General features: G+C 56.6%; 2 protein-coding genes across 3 annotated transcripts; one reads left to right on the top strand and one right to left on the bottom strand.

Moving 5' to 3' along the window:
• Nucleotides 1-596: 596 nt before the first annotated feature.
• SLC35G6 (solute carrier family 35 member G6) lies at nucleotides 597-2145 on the bottom strand (the record flags this gene model as incomplete). The annotated part of the gene is made up of 2 exons (XM_081219807.1): nucleotides 2082-2145; nucleotides 597-1607 (listed from the first exon to the last, which is right to left on the bottom strand). Exons 1-2 carry the CDS (start codon nucleotides 2082-2084, stop codon nucleotides 597-599), a joined length of 1014 nt encoding a protein of 337 aa, XP_081075933.1. The 5' UTR covers nucleotides 2085-2145.
• A 1113-nt stretch (nucleotides 2146-3258) lies between these two features.
• ZBTB4 (zinc finger and BTB domain containing 4) lies at nucleotides 3259-18362 on the top strand. 2 transcript variants are annotated; one of them, XM_081218234.1, is made up of 4 exons: nucleotides 3259-3388; nucleotides 11604-11673; nucleotides 12120-13162; nucleotides 13826-18362. In XM_081218234.1, exons 3-4 carry the CDS (start codon nucleotides 12129-12131, stop codon nucleotides 15759-15761), a joined length of 2970 nt encoding a protein of 989 aa, XP_081074360.1. In that variant the 5' UTR covers nucleotides 3259-3388; nucleotides 11604-11673; nucleotides 12120-12128; the 3' UTR covers nucleotides 15762-18362. The 2 variants fall into 2 exon arrangements, with proteins under 2 accessions (XP_081074360.1, XP_081074359.1); XM_081218233.1 differs by lacking the exon at nucleotides 3259-3388 and adding an exon at nucleotides 9540-9652.
• Nucleotides 18363-19325: the final 963 nt, after the last annotated feature.

Here is a 19325-nt window from a genome sequence, read left to right as displayed (position 1 = left end):
CGGAGGGGTGCGGGGATCCCAAGGGATTCTCCAGTAAGAGCAGGGGGTAAGGACTTCCAGTGTCCTTCCAAAGCAGAGATGACACCAACTGCACAGCCACATTCAGAGTGATCCTTGTTTGATGTCAATATCACGTCACCACTCCAAGGTGGGGAGGCATAACCACGAGGAAGGGAAACCATCGCTCAGAGAAAAAAAAAAAAAACACTCCCTTCCCCCACCGCAGCTGCTTTCTCTGTTTGCCTGAAAGCCCCAGACACTCCAGCCCCAAGGCTTTTCTCTCTGCCACTGAAGGAAAAATCCTCCCGGTGGCTCATGGCCTGCCTGCCTCAGCCGCTTTGATCTGCTCCTCAGACCTCCCTTCAAGTCCCAGCCTAGACTCCAAATATGCTGCTCTCCAGGCTTGTTCCAGGTCTTCCAGGCAGTCTTCTAGGCAATCCCTCTCCACCGAGTCCCCAATTCACCCTTGACTCCAGGGGGTGTTACTCTCCCACACCAGTTCTTTTCCAGTCACTTGTTCTCCCATGTTTGTATTCCAGTTTTCCCTTCTATTTACCCAGTCCCGCCCCCCCACCCCCAGGCTCTCAAGTTCGATCTCACTCCACCTGCCCTTCCCTCTCACAGCTGAGGTTCTGGGTGGTGATGATGGCAATGCTGCCCAACACGACCCCTGCCCCCATGATGTCAGAAGGTGCCACGGTCTCATAGAGCACATAATACTGCAGCATCAGAGCCACCACCACCTCAGAGTGCAGGACGGCGCACACCAGGGCAGGGTGGGCCTTGGTGACCGCATACCTGACACACACAAAGGAGACCAGGGCGAAGATCCCCACTGCCCCCACACAGCTCCAACTCAGAGGATCGTTAGGCAACACGGGGGTCTGCAGCAGAAAGAGGCCTGGCACGGAGCCCACCAGCCCCACCAAGCCAAACAGGAAGGCCACTGTCAGTAGGCAGGAGGGGAAGTCCAGGGAGCGGTCCACCAGGTGGCCCAGTGACAGTGCCAGGCCACCCAGGAAAGCGAGCACATAGCCCAGGGCAGTGTAGAGGCCTGTGGTCCCCTCCTGCAGTGTCCCTAGTCCAGGTCCCACAATGATGATGAGTCCCAGGGTGCTGCCCAACAAGCCACACCAGTCATAGCCACTGAGACGCTGGCTCTCGAGGCTGAGGGCAAGGAGAGCAGAGCAGACGGTGGAAGAACCTTTGCGGACGGTGGCAGCATTGCCAGTGGGCACCACCTGAACCGCACTGTAGGCGCATCCGATGCTGAGAACGTTGAACAGGGCGTGGAGGCAGGCCCAGCCCCGGACATCGGGAGGTCCCAAGAGGGGGTGACCACGCAGTTTAAGCAGCAGGGCAATAGGGAGGTGGAAGAGGCATCGACAGATGAGCAGCTCCAGCGAGGGTAGGTAGGAAGCCTGGTAAGCCATACGGGAGAAGGGGCCCACGAAGCCAGCGGGCAGGCCCCCACCCAGCAGGGCCACGAGCAGGCCCTTGGTGACATCAGAGGGCCGGCAGCGCTCGTGCGAGGGGAGGCTGGACGGAGTGGAGGGTGGTGATGGCTGGGTGAAGTCGGGCAGGTTGAAGTAGGGGTGACAGCCAGCCTGTTAGGGAGAAAGGAGCGCGGGCATTAGGGCAGCCATAGTCCAGGGGACCTGGGGTAGGGCGAATGCCAGGCTGGGTTCTGGGACCCTGTAGGGCAGTAGAAGGGCAGGTTGTCTTGCCAAGGAACTCTTGGGAGCTAGAAAGGGCCTGAAAGATGGATGAGGTGGTGGGCCTGGAGCCTCTAAAGCAGGAAGCAGGGAGTGAGCGGTCCTGGAGCATCATGTTTCTCTGGGTAAGTTGTTCCCGGGAGGAGAAGAGGACCCAGGGATACTCTGTTGGTTTGAGGAAGGGGAGGCGGCCTCAGATGCTGTGTATCTGTGTGATGTCACAGGCTCCAGGGACATCTGGGAACACCATTACGAATTTTGCTTGTGGGTGTCTAGGAAAGCTGGGAAGTTTTAGAGAAGGAGGGGGAAGGGAGCAGCCAGGAACTACAGGGAAGGGGGCTGTGCTCCCCTGCGCCCCACACTCACCATCTTGCCTTTCCCTTGGACTTCCTCCTCTCCTCCTGGCTCAGGGGCCCTGGGCCCTTCAGAGCTCCAGCCGTTGTGAGCTGGTTGGAGGGGTGGCAGAGTTCTTCCCTGGAACTTCCCTGAGGTGGGGGTGGGCCGATTTTCTCATTGTTTCCAACTCTGCTTGCTTTACATTTTTGTGACTTCAAAGTTTGTCTGATTCTTTCTTTCCTCTTTTCAGCCACCTCTGTGATGAGATATCTTCGGTTTTTAGTTAATTTGTTTATTTATGTCTTGCCCGATTTCAGAAAGGTTTTATGGAAAGGACCTCTGAGGGCCAGCTCCTCTTTCTCCTGAGTTTTGAATTTTTGAACACCTGGGAGGAGTCTCTGGGACTGTCCCTCTGGAGTTTCAGGAATGTGTTTCTCCTCTGTGTGCTTCCACCTGGTGGTGTTGGTGCTGTCCCAGGAGGTCCACACCAAGTCCTCTGCATTTACGCAGAGTATATACATGTGGATATTTCTGCCGGTGGGAACAAAATAGCAAGCTGCGTGTTCATCTGCGCTGGTAGCCATTTACGTGTACCTGTTCTGTAGGGCTGGGGCGTTCCCAACTCGCGGCCTGGGCGGGGGGCGGGGGGGTCCCTGTGCATTTCTGGAGAGGGAGTGTGTGTGTGTGTGTGTGTGTGTGTGTGTTTCTCCAGGGCTGCCCCTTTGAGTGTGTTGAGCCTGGGTCTGCGGGTCCCATTGGGCCTGATTGTGAGCCTGCCACGTTGTGTGTCTGCGGAGAGGGTGTGCGTGCTCTGGGCGGTGTGCACCACTGAGTGAAGGGCGTGCAGGGGGCGGGGTGGCGGGGAACCCCTTCCCAGGGAGTGGGTGGTCGTGCGGCCCCGCGCCGCTGCTGCTGCAGCCAGGCCCGCGCCTAGCTCGGTGCCCACCCGTCCGGCCGCCCTGCGTGGCGCCGTTCCCTTCCCGGGATCGGTCCGGGCGCAGGCCGTCGGGCGCGCTCGCCCCGAGCCCGAGCCCGAGCCCGAGCCCGGAGCCTGGCGTCTGTGCCTGCTGCGCTGCGCCAGCCTCCTCTCGGCGGCGGTGGCGGCGGCGGCGCTGGGGGGGTACTGTTTCCGGGGGTGGGGGTGGGGGTAGGACCGGGGCGGGGGGAGCCGGTGATGTCAGCGGCGGCGGCGGCGGCGGCGGGGCCGGGCCGGGGCCGGGCGCTGGGGGGGCCGGGGCCGGAGCCGGAGCCGGAGCTGGAGGCGGGCGAAACCGGAGCGGCCGGGGGCGGCCACGGTGATGAGTCGGGCCTGGCGGACGCGGCGCCATCGCAGTCAGGTGGGCCCCGGGGCGAACCGGGCAGGGCTAGGGCGGACCGGAGCCAACAGCCGGGCCCCCTCCCCACTGCCCGGTGCCGCGGGGGCCCGGGCCGCGTCCCGCGCCGCGACCGCTCCCCTTTGGGGTTGACCTGGGGGCTCAGGGGTCGGGGGCTGACTCTGGCCCCGCCTCCAGGCGCGCACGGCGCTGGTGGGGCGACTAAGGGGGCCTGGGTACGGCGTCCGACCCAGCGGCGGCCGGGGGGCGCGATCGCCTGGGGCCGTGGAAAGGGCCGCGCTCATTTCCCGCTTGAAGGGTTAATTCTGCAGCCCAGTGTCCCCCTCCCCCCGTGGGGCACGTTGGGGTGGGGCGGGGCGGGTGTGAGCCCGGGCCGGCGCTGCAAGCCGCTGGGAGGGCGATGGCGTAGGAGCCAGGCAGGGGGGTGGGGTGGGGGGAGGGGTGGGCCGCCGAGCGCCCCAGAGTTGGGGTGTGCGGGGTGCGCAGGGCGTGCAGGCGACCCGGAGCCGCCGCGCCGTCGGGGCAGGGTTGTGGCTGTGAGTCCTGGAGCTTGTGTGTCTCCTGCTGTTGTGTTGTGGGTCAAGGTAAACCTCTCCTGGTCACCACTGTTGGCTGGTGCGGCAGCCAGGGGTCCTGCAGGGCTCTCCCGGGCTATGGGGACAGAAAGCCAGACGGAGGGGGTCCAGTGTTGTGGGGCAGAATTACAAGATGTGGCCCTGTGGCTTTGGGTGACAGGTCCGCATTTGAAGCCGGGCACAGTACCGGCGGAGTTTGTTAGGTTTGGGGTTTTATGTTTTACACCGGCGTGTGTTTTCTTGCACATATGTGTCTGGCGCTGCACATATGAACTATTTGGGAACTGTTGTTTTCTGCGTAGCTGGCGAGGGGTAAGTGCTGTGGAGGGCGCCGGAGTGCAGGGTGTTGTGTGCCCAGCTGGAGGGGGCAGTTGTGTACCCTTGAGTCTGAGTGGGAAGGTGTCGGGTCCGGTCCCGTTCATGCGGCCCTGCTGAGGTGTGGTCCAGTCTCGGAGAGAATGGCCCGCTGGATGGGTTCTCGGATCCATGTGACGATCAGGTGGCACGGGGGAAGGAGGGCGCGGGGGGTGCATGTCTAGAACTCAGGTCCCGAGGGTCCTGCAGGAAGTGAGAAGCCCCAGGGTGTGTCTCAGGTACCCACAGGGCGGCTGGCACCAGTGTGAGGTGCCCTGGGTGGAACATGCAGGTTGTGTTTATGGGATCGGGGGCAGCTGAGCGAGGGGAAGGTTGTGTGTTTGCGACATTCCCTACGGGATTCTTTTGTGACGTCGTTTGTGGGAGCCCATCTGTGCTTGTTGGGCTGGGAAACGAGCTGGTCAGAAAACACTTGTGGGGAGGGCGATGGCGTGACAAGGGCCGTGTGGGCCTCGGACTCCGGAGATCAGCTGCGAGCTTTGTGTGCGTGCCTGCCTCTGCGTGTTGGAGTGGCCGTGTGGGGCTGCTGTGGGGATATGTTATGAAGAAGGCAGGGAGATAAATATGGGGCAGAGCAAGGGCAGCAGGCGGGAGGCCTGGGTGTTGTCGGGCAGCCCAGCTAGTCTGTGCAGGGTCTGCGTGCTAGCCCCTCGCCGGCCCGCCCAGCGCGTCAGGGTCACCGGGTGGAGAGGCCTGGCGGCTGCGAGGAAACTCAACTTGGACGGAGCGGCTCCTTGGCCATGTTTATGTAAAGGCCGGGTGTGACTCTTGTCACTGAAATGCAAAAAAGAAACACGAAGTTTTCAGACTCCTCCTGCTTCAACCCTCTCTCTGCCCCCCTTGCAGGGATCTCTGCTATTCTGTCTCTTCTGTGATGCACACTGGGCCCCTCCTGCGACCGTGGAAGGGTCTGGGAATGGAATTTGCTCGCTAGGCAGATTCCTCAGAACAGGTTTTCCTCACCTTTGGGGCCCAGGCCCTTCTGTAGATGTGTGTGTGTGTGTGTGTGTGTGTGTGTGTGTGTTCCAAGTGTACATACCGCTGTGGTCTGCGCCTGGCCTGGCGGGGAGGGTGCGTGTGCTTGGGGGCAGGGAGGACACTACGGCCAGGCCCCCCTGCATGGGGGCGTGCTGGCTGCTATGTCAGGCCTGCACAACAGGTGCATCACGGCCTGTGATGGGCAAGGAGGCCTAGACTAGAACTGAGGAGTTCGGACCCTACCACTTCCTCGCTGGCACCTTCCCTAAGTGAGCCTCAGTTCCTCATCTTTAAAATGGGGCTAACCACCTGCCCTGTCCGTCTTCCAACAGGGCTGTAGGTAGGTAGCACATGGAAAACATACCTGGAAAGTAGCTACAGTCTGGGGACTATGCCTGTGCCAGCCACTGTCAGCCCTGTGCCAGCACTGAGCCCCTTCCTGGGGCTTGGTTAATAACAACAGTAAACACTTATTTAACATTGTGCACCAGGCACTGTCCTCAGTGCTTTTACGTATGGTCACTCATTTAGTCCTCCCAACGCCGCGTGGAAGTAGGAGTTCTAATTACCTCCCTTTTTCAAATGAGCCAGACGAGGCCCAGAGAAGTAATTTGCCCAAAGCCACTTAGCTAGTAAGAAGTAAAGCTGGATTTGAACCCAGCCAGTCTGATTCCAGATCATGTGCTCTTTATATGTGTCCTCCAGTGCCCTTTTGAAGCTTTCTGTGGGCCTCTCTGTGCACCACCCCCGCCAAACACACACACTTCTGCCCAATTTCTGCAGAACTTAACACCCGCACCAATCCATTTCAGAAGACTGGTGTGTTTAAACAGTGACTTAGGGAGTCTCAGCCTGGGAGGGAGAACGTAGCATCCACGACTGGATACTGGCCACAGGAGCACAAAACGTTGATGAACCGGGCAAAGGAGAGATTGTTCTTGTCCTGAGGGTCAGGGAGGGCCAAGAGGGAGATGGCATTTGAGGTAGATCTTAACATTTTGGAGGGATTTGGGGAAGAGGCTGGAGGAAGGTTGTATTTCTAGCAGGAGAACCAGCATGGGCGAGGGCATGGAGGGGTGGGACTGCTGAGGATGGAGAGCACAGCGTGTGCTTAAGGGGAGACTCATGCAACGCAAGAATAGAGAGGAAGATGGGAATTAGACTCGAATGCTCGGCTGAGGAATTTGAGCTTTATTCTGGAGTGGAGGCCCGAGAAGGTTTCTGAGCCCAGGAGTGATGCCACCTGAGCTGCTTCGGGGCCGTTGCTCCTCAGTGAGAGGAAGGCTGGATGGTGGAAGCTAAGACCAGAAGCAGGGGACTAGTTGGGAGGCCATGGCCTTGGACCATGAGTGTTAACAAGGCCCTGAGCTAGTTTGGGGACCAGAGGCAGGTTAGAGGGAAGGTTTCCAGAGCCATTCCCAAGCTGGGCCGCAGGGGATTCCCTGGCAGTCCAGTGGTTAGGACTCCGCACTCTCACTGCTGAGGGCCCAGGTTCTATCCCTGGTCGGGAAACTAAAATCCCCTAAGCCGCACAGCATGGCCAAAAAAGAAAACAAAAACCAAAAAAAGCTGGGTTGCATATTTGCCCAGACTCAGTGGCTGCTGGATGTGGAGAGTGAGGGAAAGGGTGGAGTCAGACGTGACACAGTTACCATTTAGCACGTGAGACCTTGCGTGGTGATTTCGGTAGCCCGCTGGCCCCGGCGGTGTGGCAGAGGGAAGGACCCTGCATCTGGGTTCACACAGGCCTGGATTTGAATTTTGACTCTGCTGCTCACAAGCTGTGTGACCTTGAGCAAGGTAAATCCCTCTGTGAGCTTCAGTTTTCTCATCTGTAAAATTGGGATAATATAAATACCAACTTTGGGTGGCTGAGGAAACCATTAAATGAGGCAACGCATGTAAAGCCCTGGAGGTAAATCAGGCAAGGCGTGAGCACCCTGGAAGTGGTCAAGTTACGCTCGCCACCCCCAGCTCCTGGCCAAGTCAGTCCAGGACTGAGGATGGCATCCTTCCTGAAAGTGGACACACTCCAGGACGACTTTAAGCAGGTTCATTCATTTACCCAAAATATTTTTGATCTCCCACCATGTATCAGGCACTGTTCTAAGCACTGGAGGTAGCAGTGAACAAAGCAGACAAAAATCTCTCCCTCCCCTGGAGCTTGCAGTCTAGCGATGAATGAACACTATGTCTTACTAAATGCCAAGGAGGAAAATAAAGTAGGGGAGAGGGATAGGGAGTTTTGGGAGGTACGGGGCGGCCAGGGAGGGCCTTGGGGGAAGGTGACTTTTGAGTCAAGGCTTAAAGGAGGTGGGGCAGCAAGGCGTGAGGCTACCTGAGGAAAGAACATTCCAGGCAGAGGGAACAGCAAGAGGTGGAGTGTATCTGGTGGCAGCCCTCAGATCCGCACCTCAGTCACACCTCTAAGATCACACAGCCAGTTAAGAGTAGAGAAATGGTAAAAACAAACTAAAAACCACAGAGTCATCAAACCTACCCTGAAGCCTGATTTCTGCCCCTTTTTCTTCACCACTTCCCCCCACCATTTTCCGGGACTGAGTTCCAAGATGATAATAAGAGCTAGAACTTCCTGAGCATTTGCTGCATGGCAGGCACTCTTCTACGCACTGCCAGTCATCAGCTCGTTTATTCTTTACAACCCTATGTAGTGGGCGCTTCTCATTATCCCCACCTCATTGACAAGGAAACTGACATACAGAGAGGTTAAGTTACTTGCCCAGGGTCCCATAACTAGTGTCTTCTCCACCTCCCATAAACCCTTGCAGGGCAGTGGCCTCTGGTGGGGCAGTTGAACTCAGGAGAGCAGGGTCCAAACCCAGCTTGGTTAGCAGAGAGACCAGGGTCAAATCACCCCGTCACTACATTCTCTCTACCTGCAAGTGAGGTGTCTAGAGTATTTAAAGCCTCAGTTTCCTCATCTGTACAATGGGTTTGACACTAGCCCCTGCCTCACTGTGGTCCTTTTGAGTGCTGAGATAATGCAGATAAAATGCTTAGCACTGGATTTGGCACATAATATTTTTCTCATCAATGACAGCTCCAAGTACCATGATGATGATGGTTCTAGATGATCTCCAAGGGCCAGGCCAGCCTTGGACCTCTATGGTTTTAAAAAGCCTTGATAGGCCTTGTCCAAGTATCTTGGCAGTCAGCACACAGCCATGCTTCAGTAGGCACCAAGCCCATATGGCTATGCAGGTGGGCAGGCCTGGCCAAGGGGGTGAGTGGGGGCCGGAATCAAGCTTTGCTGTGCGTGGCTACCACCTTATGGAGGAAGAGGCCTTTCCTCTATTTTTTTCCCCTTCCTCTAATTTTCACAAAGATCCTAGATGGGCTGGTGGCGGCCCTAGTGGGTGCTGTTGAAAGAAAAACATAACTGTTTTCCTGTACACTCAACTCATGACACTTCTGACACGAAATGTGTGTTTTTTTCTCCCCACACTGACCAGTTCTCTGACACTAGCTGGGTGTCCTACAATTCAGTTCAATTCCGATACTGTCTGCCTGGAGATAGCATCAGATCCCAGAGGTTAAGGGCTCATTCCCACAAGACTGCCCCCACTTCAGATACCAGTTTGCAAGCCCAGACCTCCTGTAGTTTTGGTTTTTTTTTTAAAGCTTTTACTTTTATTTTATTTTATTTATTTTTTTGGCTGTGCCACGCGGCCTGTGGGATCTTAGTTCCCTGACCAGGGATTGAACCCGTGACCCCTGCAGTGGCAGCACAGAGTCCCAACCACTGGAGCACCAGGGAATTCCCCAGACCTCCTGTACTTCTGACTGACCATCAAGGCATTGGGCTTTCTCATGACCCTGTCCTCAGACTTGATAATTTGCTAGGATGGCTTATAGAACTGAGGGAAATACTTACATTTATTGGTTTATTGTATAATAAAGGATATGATAATAGCCAAATGAAGAGGTACGGAGGGCGAGGTCTGGAAGGGTCCTGAGTACAGGAGCTTCTGTCTTCACAAAGTTGGAGTGCACTACCCTCTCGCCATGGGGATGTGTTTAGCAACCAGAAGCTCTCTGAACCCCATAGTTCAGGGACTTTTATGGAGGCCTCATCACATAGGCATGATCAATTATTAACTGAGTCTCCAGGCCCTCTTCTCTCCCCAGAGGCAGTGGGGGACTGGGGCTGAACGTTCCAAATTTCTAATCGTGGCTCTGTCTTTCTGGTGATCAGCCCGCATCCGGGATCCCACCAGGAGTCGCCTCATTAGAACAAGAGACACTCCTATCACCCAGGAAATTCCAAGAAGTTTAGGAGCTTAATGTCAAGAACTGGGCTCAAAGACCAAATGTTAGAGTAAGGTTCTCTTAGCACCCCTATTACTTGGGAAATTACAAGAGTTTCAGGAGCTCTGTGTCAGCAATGGGGACAAAGACCAAATGTATCACAGTTGACCCTCGAACAGTGTGCGGGTTAGGGGCGCAGACCGTCCACGCAGTGGAAAATCCAAGTACAGCCTTACAATTGGGCCTCCGTATCCAAGGTTCCGCATCCTCGGATACAACCAACATCGGATCGTGTAGTGCTGTCATATTTACCATCGAAAAACATCCACGTGTAAGTGGACCCGTGCAGTTCAAACCTGTGTTGTTCAAGGGTCAGCTTTATTTCTTGTTATATCACAGTATCACAGCTGTAAACATGTCCTTCATCCTGCTGTGATAGAATCAAGAACGCAGGCTTTTGAGCCAAACTTCCTGGGATCAGATCCCAGCCCTGCTACTAACTGGTCATATATCCTTGGGCAGCTACCTAGCATCTCCGAGCCTCAGCCTGTCACTTTAAAGTCAAGAAGCTAACTGCTACCTTTTAGAGTAGTGATGAGGAACAAATGAGGTAATGCAAGTAAAGCATCAACTCTTGGGGGTCCCTGTTGGCTGGTGGCTGTCACAGAAGGGAGTGGGAGGTCTTGCTCTCTTTCCCCATTTTACAAACAGAACTGAACACCAGACCGCGAACGGGGCCCCTTCCCCTGGATTCCTGACCCACCTGCAATCCAGCAACTGATGGGGAGGCACTGGGCCTAGGTGTGTGCCTGGCAGTCAGGGCTGTTAGAAATTTTGAATATCACCCCTGTTTACCACCCTCCTCTTCCTCCAGGAGAGGGCTCAGAGCAGTCTTTCGGGAACATGAAATGGGCTGTGGAGGGAAGGCATCTTAGTCCAGATAGTATGAGTAATAAACGGGAAGAGAGCGTTTTCTGGGGGGTGGGAGTTGTATGAGGAACTCCTGACGCAGGACACCTCGGAGGTCATGTGTGACCCAGGGCGTGCACAAGGGGAGGGCTCCCAGGCTTCATGGAGGGTGGATGAGAGGGGCCGAGAGCTCTGCTCTCAGGTCAAGAGGCCTGGGTCTGTGAACAGGCCCCACCTGTTAGGACCAGCTCTGTGTGTCTTTGGCTAAGTTACTCTATGGCTCTGGAATTGAGATCTTCAACTGAAAAATTAGCCCCCAAAGGCGAGGCTGTGAGGTGCTTTCTGGGCAGTGACCACCACAGCTCACATTTGGGCTGCCTGCTGTTCCTTTTGGATGAGCCTCCCAGCAAGAGTGAGATAGGGGTTGCGTTCCCCACCCTCCCCTTTTTAAGCCAAAGTCCTAAAGCCACCAGCTGTCAGCATAAGGAGTGGGACCCAAGCTTCCTCACTTCCGGTCTGGTGGCCTTTTAGTGCCCTTCAGAGATTGGAACAAGCTGGCACGTGTGCAAGAGTTCGTGGTCTTCAGTGGTCACCTGGCACGCACCTAGGCCAGAAACCCTCTCTAAGGTTTAATGTGAAGAGGTCCTCTCCTAAGTTGAATATATAGCAGCTTGGTCCAATGAAAAAGCTCAAACAAATCTATTTTGATATGTAAATGAGACTATTATAGTGAAAGACAACATGCAAATCTTTGATTTCCTTTGAGCCCCCGAAGGTTGGGCCAAAGGGACTTGAGAGTGATCCAGCAGGCTTCCCTGGACCTACGGGATTGAACTATGCTCCTGGATTGTTTGGAGGCAAATTGGGAATATGCAAATTATCTTGTTCCTGTACTTCTGGGGGCCAGCAGCACAAGGCTTTGCAGTAATTTGTGGGAACTCCTAGGTCCAACTGGAGGCAGCTCAGCAAATAACCTGTCGGGCTCCCAGGAGGGTCAGGGTCTGCAGAGCAGCCTGGGCCTCGTTGGCCCTGCACACTGCGCCACCCCTCACCTCCTGGGTCCCCTCCCGCCAGGTTCCCTTATTGAGGACGCGGTTTCTGTTTCCCCACAGAGGGAAGAGGCCCGGCAGGAGGGACTCGCTGAGCCACCCCCACCCTGCTCCATGTTGGCTGTGCTCTCAGGTGAGGTGGTGCGAGAGGTCTGCCCCGCGGGAGACTGGGCCTGAGCCAGCAGGCCAGCAGAGCAGCCGTGTTGTCCAGGCTGGGGAGTCCTGAGAAATGGTCAGCAGAGGCTGTGGGGCGTCCCTCCCCTTCCCAGTGGGAGAGAGGTGTCCATTGCTTATCTCGCTAGTCTGTGACTTGGAAGTCTTGACCCCTGACCTTCATCAAGACCTGAGGTATTCCTGGCCTCTTCCAGCCCCCGACGTTTGACACACGGGCGTTGGATGCTGGCCGGACGTGGGGTGGCTAAGGTTAACCCCTCACTTCTGTGACCAGAAGTCAGTCAGCCTTCCACCCGTCTCTGGCCAACAGCCTCCAACCCCCTCCCAGCTCACCTCTGATTTTCGAGGCCCCTGCCCTCTGCCCAGCCTCTGAGATCCTCCCCTGGCCTCTTCTCCTCCCTCTAGGCTGGCGCCATGCCCCCCCCAGCAGAGGTGACAGACCCGTCCCATGCCCCCGCCGTCCTGCGCCAGCTCAATGAGCAGCGGCTCCGTGGCCTCTTCTGTGACGTCACCCTCATAGCCGGAGACACCAAGTTCCCTGCTCACCGCAGCGTCCTGGCTGCTTCTAGTCCCTTCTTCAGAGAGGCCCTGCTCGCTTCAGCCCCACTGCCCCTCCCACCAATTACTGGGGGCTCTGCCCCCAACCCTGCCTCCACCACAGCTTCTTTCTCCTCCTCTTCCTCCTCCTCTCCCCCTCCACCCTCACCTCCAGCTTCATCCCCACCCCGGGTCCTGGAGCTGCCAGGGGTCCCAGCAGCTGCCTTCTCTGATGTCCTCAATTTCATCTACAGTGCCCGGCTGGCACTACCTGGTGGTGGAGGGGACGGGGCAGCCGTGGCAGAGATCGGCGCTCTGGGGCGGCGTCTGGGCATCTCCCGCCTGCAGGGCCTGGGGGAGGGAGGTGACGCCTGGGCACCTCCTGCCCCAGCCCCCATGGCCACCTCGCAGCCTGAAGAAGACAACTTCGGGCCTGGGCCTAGGCCAGCCGGGGAGTGGGAGGGTGACAGGGCTGAGGCCCAGGCCCCTGACTCACAACCCCCCCTGCCCCGGCGGCCCCTCCCCTGCCCCCGATGTGGGAAAAGCTTCATCCATCCCAAGCGGCTGCAGACCCATGAGGCACAGTGTCGTAGGGGGGCCAGCACTCGGGGGTCTGCAGGGCTGGGAGCCGGGGGCTCTGGCCCCAGTGGCCCTTCAGGAGTGGACGCCTCAGCCCTGCCCCCACCAGTGGGCTTCCGAGGTGGTCCTGAGCACGTGGTGAAGGTGGTGGGCGGCCACGTGCTGTACGTGTGCGCGGCCTGTGAGCGTTCCTACGTGACCCTGTCCAGCCTGAAGCGGCACAGCAATGTACACTCGTGGCGGAGGAAGTACCCCTGCCGCTACTGTGAGAAGGTGTTCGCCCTGGCTGAGTACCGTACCAAGCACGAGGTGTGGCACACTGGGGAACGCAGGTGAGTGGCCTGCACGGCCGGGGATGGGGGGGGGAGGGGTCACATGGGACCTTGTCCACTTAGGGCTCGCAGGGACAAGGGAGAGAATGGGCAGAGCATGGGGCCTAGAAAATCATCCCGAGACGCCTGCTCACCCACTAGCCCCTGCTCACCTGCTTTCCGTCACTCACCCTTCGGCCTCCCTTCAGCCCCGTTTCCTTCTGCTGATGTTTATTAGCACCTCCAGGTGTCACGTCCTGGCTTGGTGATGTGGAAAAGACCGAGGAAGAGAAAGTTGCTTCATGGGACGGGACTAGGGAGCTCAGGCATGTCCACCAACAGCTGTAATGCACCCCTGTTCATAAGACATTTCCTCCTTCTGTCATGTGAGCTTCAGAAGAAGGCTTTGGGAGGTAGGCAAGGTGTGTGATTATCCCCAGTTCACAGATGGAACAGCTGAGGCCTGGCATCTCACAGCCAGTGGGGGCCACTGTACTAGGACTGGTGTCCTTTCTGAGGCTGGCAGGGTGAGACGAGCAGCCTGAAAGGAGGGTGAGCAAATGGCTGGGGCAGTTCAAGGTCTGAGTGGAGGTAGGAGAGGACGTGGGAAGCTGAGGCCCTAGCTTCAGGGCCCCTGACTCAACTGGCTCTGTCCCTGCCCTGTTCCATGCCGTCCTGGCCCAGGTACCAGTGCATCTTCTGCTGGGAGACCTTTGTCACCTACTATAACCTGAAGACCCACCAGCGAGCCTTCCATGGCATTAGCCCGGGCCTCCTAGCCAGTGAGAAGACGCCCAATGGAGGCTATAAGCCCAAGCTCAATACCCTCAAGCTGTACCGCCTGCTCCCCATGCGGGCGGCCAAGCGGCCCTACAAGACCTACAGCCAGGGAGCCCCCGAGGCCCCCCTTTCTCCGAGCCTCAACACTCCGGCCCCTGCGGCAATGCCGGCCAGCCCACCACCCGGACCCCCACCTGCCCCAGAGCCTGGCCCCCCACCGTCTGTCATCACTTTTGCCCACCCAGCTCCGTCTGTCATTGTACATGGGGGTAGCACGAGTGGTGGAGCAGGCAGTGGGCCGGCCAGCACAGGGGGGGCCCAAGCTGCCTCAGTCATCACTTACACTGCTCCGCCACGGCCCCCCAAAAAACGTGAGTACCCACCTCCTCCCCCCGTGCCTGCAGCTGCCCCAGCCAGCCCAGCCACAGCCGGCAGCCCAGCCACAGCCACGGAGGAGGCCAAGGGCCGGAACCCACGGGCCACAAGGACTCTGACCTACACGGCCAAGCCAGCTGGTGGGCTTGGCGGGGGCGGGGGTCCCCCTGCAGGGCCTGGCCGGGGTCCCTCTCAGCTGCAGGCTCCACCTCCACTGTGTCAGATCACTGTACGAATCGGTGAGGAGGCTATTGTCAAGCGCCGCATCTCAGAAACTGACCTGCGTCCTGGGGAGCTGAGCGGAGAGGAGATGGAGGAGAGCGAGGAGGAGGATGAAGAGGAGGAGGAGGAGGACGAGGACGAGGACGAGGAGGACGAGGAGGAGTCGAAGGCTGGCGGGGAGGACCAGCTCTGGAGGCCCTACTACTCGTACAAGCCCAAGCGCAAGGCTGGAGCCGCAGGCCCGGGCAGCAGCGGGGGCGGCGGGATGCCCAGAGGCCGCCGGCCGCCTCGCTGGAGACAGAAGCTGGAACGGAGGAGCTGGGAGGAGACCCCGGCGGCCGAGGGCCCCGCAGGGCGTGCCCGTGGCGAGCGGAGGCACCGCTGCGGGGACTGTGCCCAGACATTTGCCACCCTGAGGAAGCTGCGCAAGCACCAGGAGGCCCACGGCGGCGGCTCCCACAACTCCCGGGCTGGACGGAAGCCTTCCACCCGCTTCGCCTGCCCTCACTGCGCCAAGGTGTGCAAGACGGCAGCCGCCCTGAGCCGCCACGGGCAGAGGCATGCTGCCGAGCGGCCCGGGGGTACCCCCACGCCTGTCATTGCCTACTCCAAGGGCTGCGTTGGCACCCGAGCCGGGGACGTCAAGGAGGAGGCTCCCCAAGAGATGCAAGTCTCCTCATCCAGCGGCGAGGCGGGTGGCGGGAGCGCTGCTGCTGAGGAAGCTTCCAAAACCGCCTCGCTCCAGGACCCTGTCATCTCAGGGGGGGAGGAGCCCTCAGTGGTGGCAGGAGGGGGTACCTATGCATACCCACCTGTGCAGGAATTTCCACTGGCTCTCATCGGGAGCGGCCGGGAATCTGGCAGCGGCAGGGGAAAAGCTGGGAGTGAGGGGCCAGTGGGGGCTGGGCGGGGGGACCGGATGGAGGGGATGGGGGCTGCCAAAGTCACCTTCTACCCTGAGCCCTACCCACTCGTCTATGGGCCCCAGCTTCTTGCCGCCTACCCTTACAACTTCAGCAACTTGGCCGCTCTCCCAGTTGCTCTTAACATGGTCCTACCTGATGAGAAGGGTGGGGGGGCCCTTCCCTTCCTACCAGGGGTCTTTGGCTACGCAGTCAATCCTCAAGCAGCACCCCCTACCCCCCCAACTCCACCGCCCCCAACTCTCCCTCCACCAGTCCCCCCTAAGGGAGAAGGGGAAAGGGCAGGGGTTGAAAGAACCCAGAAGGGAGATGTGGGGTGAGCTCTGGGCCCATATCCCCCCTTTCACCAGATGCCACCCTCCCTGAACCCCTGCCACTACCAGCTCCCTGGCCTCCCTGCCCCTTGGGAGCCCCTCCACACTCTTGTGCAGGGACTTGGGGGCCTCTGGAGCTCAGGGGTCAGGCTGCTTTGTGTGAGATTGTAGTTTTCCCACCACCTGGGAAGGGATCTTTGGTGGTTCCCCTCTCAGTTCTCCTCCAGGGAATGGCCTCCGTGAGGGGCAGGGCCAGCTCCCATCCCTTCTCCAGCCCTTGGGGCAACTGAGCAATATACTTAAATGAATCTCTACTCATAGCCCCCACCAGCTCTGAATGTCTAACCCGCCCCCCTGATTCGTAAACCTAGGGGGAAACCATCTCTCTCACCTAATGTTCCCCCCTCGTTCTGAAGCTTTCTCTAAGCCCTTGCCCAGATGCTTCCCAGCACATTCCATCCTTTGTGGCCCAGGGCCTGGACCAGACCATTGTGATACCTGACACTTACCCACCTGGGAGTGTGGCTTTGGATTCCATTCTTCCCGAGGGTGGGTTTCTGTGCCCGTTTCCTTCACATTAAGATGCCATCCCTTCCTTGGCTTCCATGCCTTTGGATCTTCCATATTCCTCCTTATACTCCTAGACTCTGGAGATGGCCTCTCCCATCCAGGTCAAGGAGGTGCTGGGGGGAGGGCTACCTATCTGTTCCATGGCTGAGTACTTTCCCAGCCCAGGGCAGCACCAATCTCAGCCCTACTTTGACCCTCAAATCTAGTGAGCCCCAGACTCTTCCAAGGCAAAAGAAGTAGGTAGATTGCACCTCTTCCTGCCTCTACATATGGCCTCTTCTGGGCTAAACCAGATTTGGGGGCCAGGAGGGAGGAGCTCTATATGGGATGGGGAAGGGAATCTACTTTCTCCCTGTTTTTTTCCCGATGGTTTCTCCCAGACTAGACCAAATAGCCAGAAAAATGGATGGGGGTTGGATCGGTGGGTAAGCCCAAGATTTGCACATGACCTCCCATCCTTACCTTAACCCCCTTTTCCCCCCAGTATCACTTCCCTCACCAATCACTCCAGATGGTTTTTGGTGAACCATCCTACTCCCTTGGTGGGCTTTGGGGTATCCCCACCAACTTTCCCTGCAAAATAGCACCTTACACCCCATCTTTGACTCAGTTCCCCACACCCAAAGATCCCAGCCTAGGGATGGGGTACAGGGACCTTATAAGTCCCTAATCCCTAATTTGCACTAGTTAACCCTGGTCAGGGGTCCCTATGTTTCCTTCCAGTGGGGGAGTTGAAGAAATGTTTGCTCCTAATTCTCTTTGATAACTGGGCCTCCCCACTCTGTGATTGGATGAACATTTTCCATCCACCCACCTCCCCCCACAAAAAAAAAACAGCTCACGAGGGGAGAGCCAGTTTGGGGGAGCAAATTTGAAAAATGGGAATTAGAGGAGTGCAGTTTAAAAAGGGGAAAAGTTGTCATCAAAATGGCAGCCTTTTTCTCAGCTACTGTTTTTTTGGGCCAAGATGGCTGCCCTCTCAACTGATGCTGAAAGGGCAAGATCATGGCTTTTGGAGGGAGGGTTTGGGGGGAGGGACAGGAGCATCCTCCTGCCTCTTCTCGCCCTCCCAGCATATGGAAAGGGGAGGTTTTCGACAGGCTCCCTGAATGTTAACCACGGAGGAGTGTCGCTCCTTCACTCCTCCTCTGTCTCTTTGCACTTTTCTTGGTCTTGGCCACAGTCCGAGTGAAGAGTTTCCTACTGAATGTACCATACCGAGTTCCAATTTTTAAGGGGGAGAAAAGTTTAAAACGGGGAAAAATGCAAAAAAAAAAAAAAAAATCACTAAAAAAATTCCCACAAATCTTGTTTCTGGCACTTTAGAAAAACTGCGAAAAAAAGTACATAATAAAGAATACATATATATCTACACACAAATTATATATATAAAATATATATATATATATATATATATACACAGCGGAACCACAAGAGAGACTGAGGAAGGCCTTGGAGGCAGGGGGCAGATGTGAAAACAGTGCCCCTATATCCTTAACCTGCACTCCTCTGAGGCAAAAAGGCACAGAGATGGAAGGGGTTGAGGATGGACCAGGGAATTTGAATTTCAGAACAGGTCAAAATTCTAAAACCATGGACATTTTGGGAGAACTGAGACTGTAGACATTTATTTTTTTGAAATATGATTTAGGAAAATAGTTTCCAGAATTTGGTGGTTCTGGGCAACAAAGGAGATTGTGGCGAAATGGCGATTAAAATACATGTGTCTGAGTTGGGGAACTTGAATATTGTGAATTTCACATGTTGGAAATTTGGGATTTTGCAATTTTGTCCTTTGAAAATTATCAAGTCTTGTCAGTTTGTGCCCTCTTTCCCCATGTTCCCTGGGAAGAAGGGTGACGGAGTGGGAAAGGCCACTGGTTCTGTGCCACAGCACGCGAGATTTAGAATTCTACAGACTCTAGCTCTATACGTAGTGAGGACCCAGATTTAGAGAAACTGACCAATATTTATCTCCGCATTTGTGTGTGTGTCCAACTCTCTAGGCCAATAAACCAACAAGACAAACGAACTGTGCTCCGCAGTGGGATGCCAGGTGCAATTATTGGCGTGGCTGGTGGGTCTGGCTGGACAGGGTCGTGCTAACCTTGTCCCACAGGGATCCCTACAAGTTGTAGCCCTATTCTCCCTCTTAGGACAACAACTTCTAGCAATTGAGTAGGTGTGAGAGCCTGTTGACCCTAGGTACTTCACTGTAATTGCTGCAGCCACTAGGCTCAAGCTGACTTTGCTCTGACCTCCAGGCAGAAACATTAACGCAGTCCAGTTCACAAAGCCTGCTGGGCACAAGATCTTCATCTCCCAGATGAAGCCCTTTCTCCAAACTGAGAGGAAACAGGCACAAAATGTGTGATGGCCGTAAGAGACACCAACACCCTTTCTTGTTCCACTCCTGACCTCCCACGGGCTTCAACTCCCTGTCCCTCCTCCCCTCCCCTGTATTTTGTCTAGTGTTATGCAGGGATGGGCAAGTAAAATGAGTGGTTAGGTGGGTGGGGCCTTTGAGGAATTCTGATACAAATACCTTGACCAGAGTGGGCAGCCACTAATCAGCTCTAGCAGGTTGCTGCCAACAGGGGAGTCAGACCTGGTGCTACTGTAGTTCTTAAAAAGTTTCAAGAGAAGCCAGAAATCCAAATTTCTCTGTGAAATATCCACATTTTAAAAGTAGCAAACCAGGGGCTTCCCTCGTGGTGCAGTGGTTGAGAGTCCGCCTGCCAATGCAGGGGACACGGGCTCATGCCCCGGTGCGGGAGGATCCCACATGTCGCGGAGAGGCTGGGCCCATGAGCCATGGCCGCTGAGCCTGTGCTCCGCAACGGGAGAGCCCACAGCGGTGAGAGGCCCGTGTACCAAAAAAAAAAAAAAAAAAAGTAGCAAACCAATTCAAATTTTAAATTCTGCTGGCCAACAACATGGGCCAAACAAAACACACCAGTTTGTAACCTCTGAGGTATACTGTATAATGCTTTTGTTCTC

Source organism: Mesoplodon bidens, assembly GCF_964165515.1.
Source record: "Mesoplodon bidens genome assembly, chromosome: 19".
NCBI lineage: Eukaryota > Metazoa > Chordata > Mammalia > Artiodactyla > Ziphiidae > Mesoplodon > Mesoplodon bidens.
Note: the sequence above shows the minus strand (reverse complement) of the source record. Positions and strands in the feature narration are given on the sequence as shown.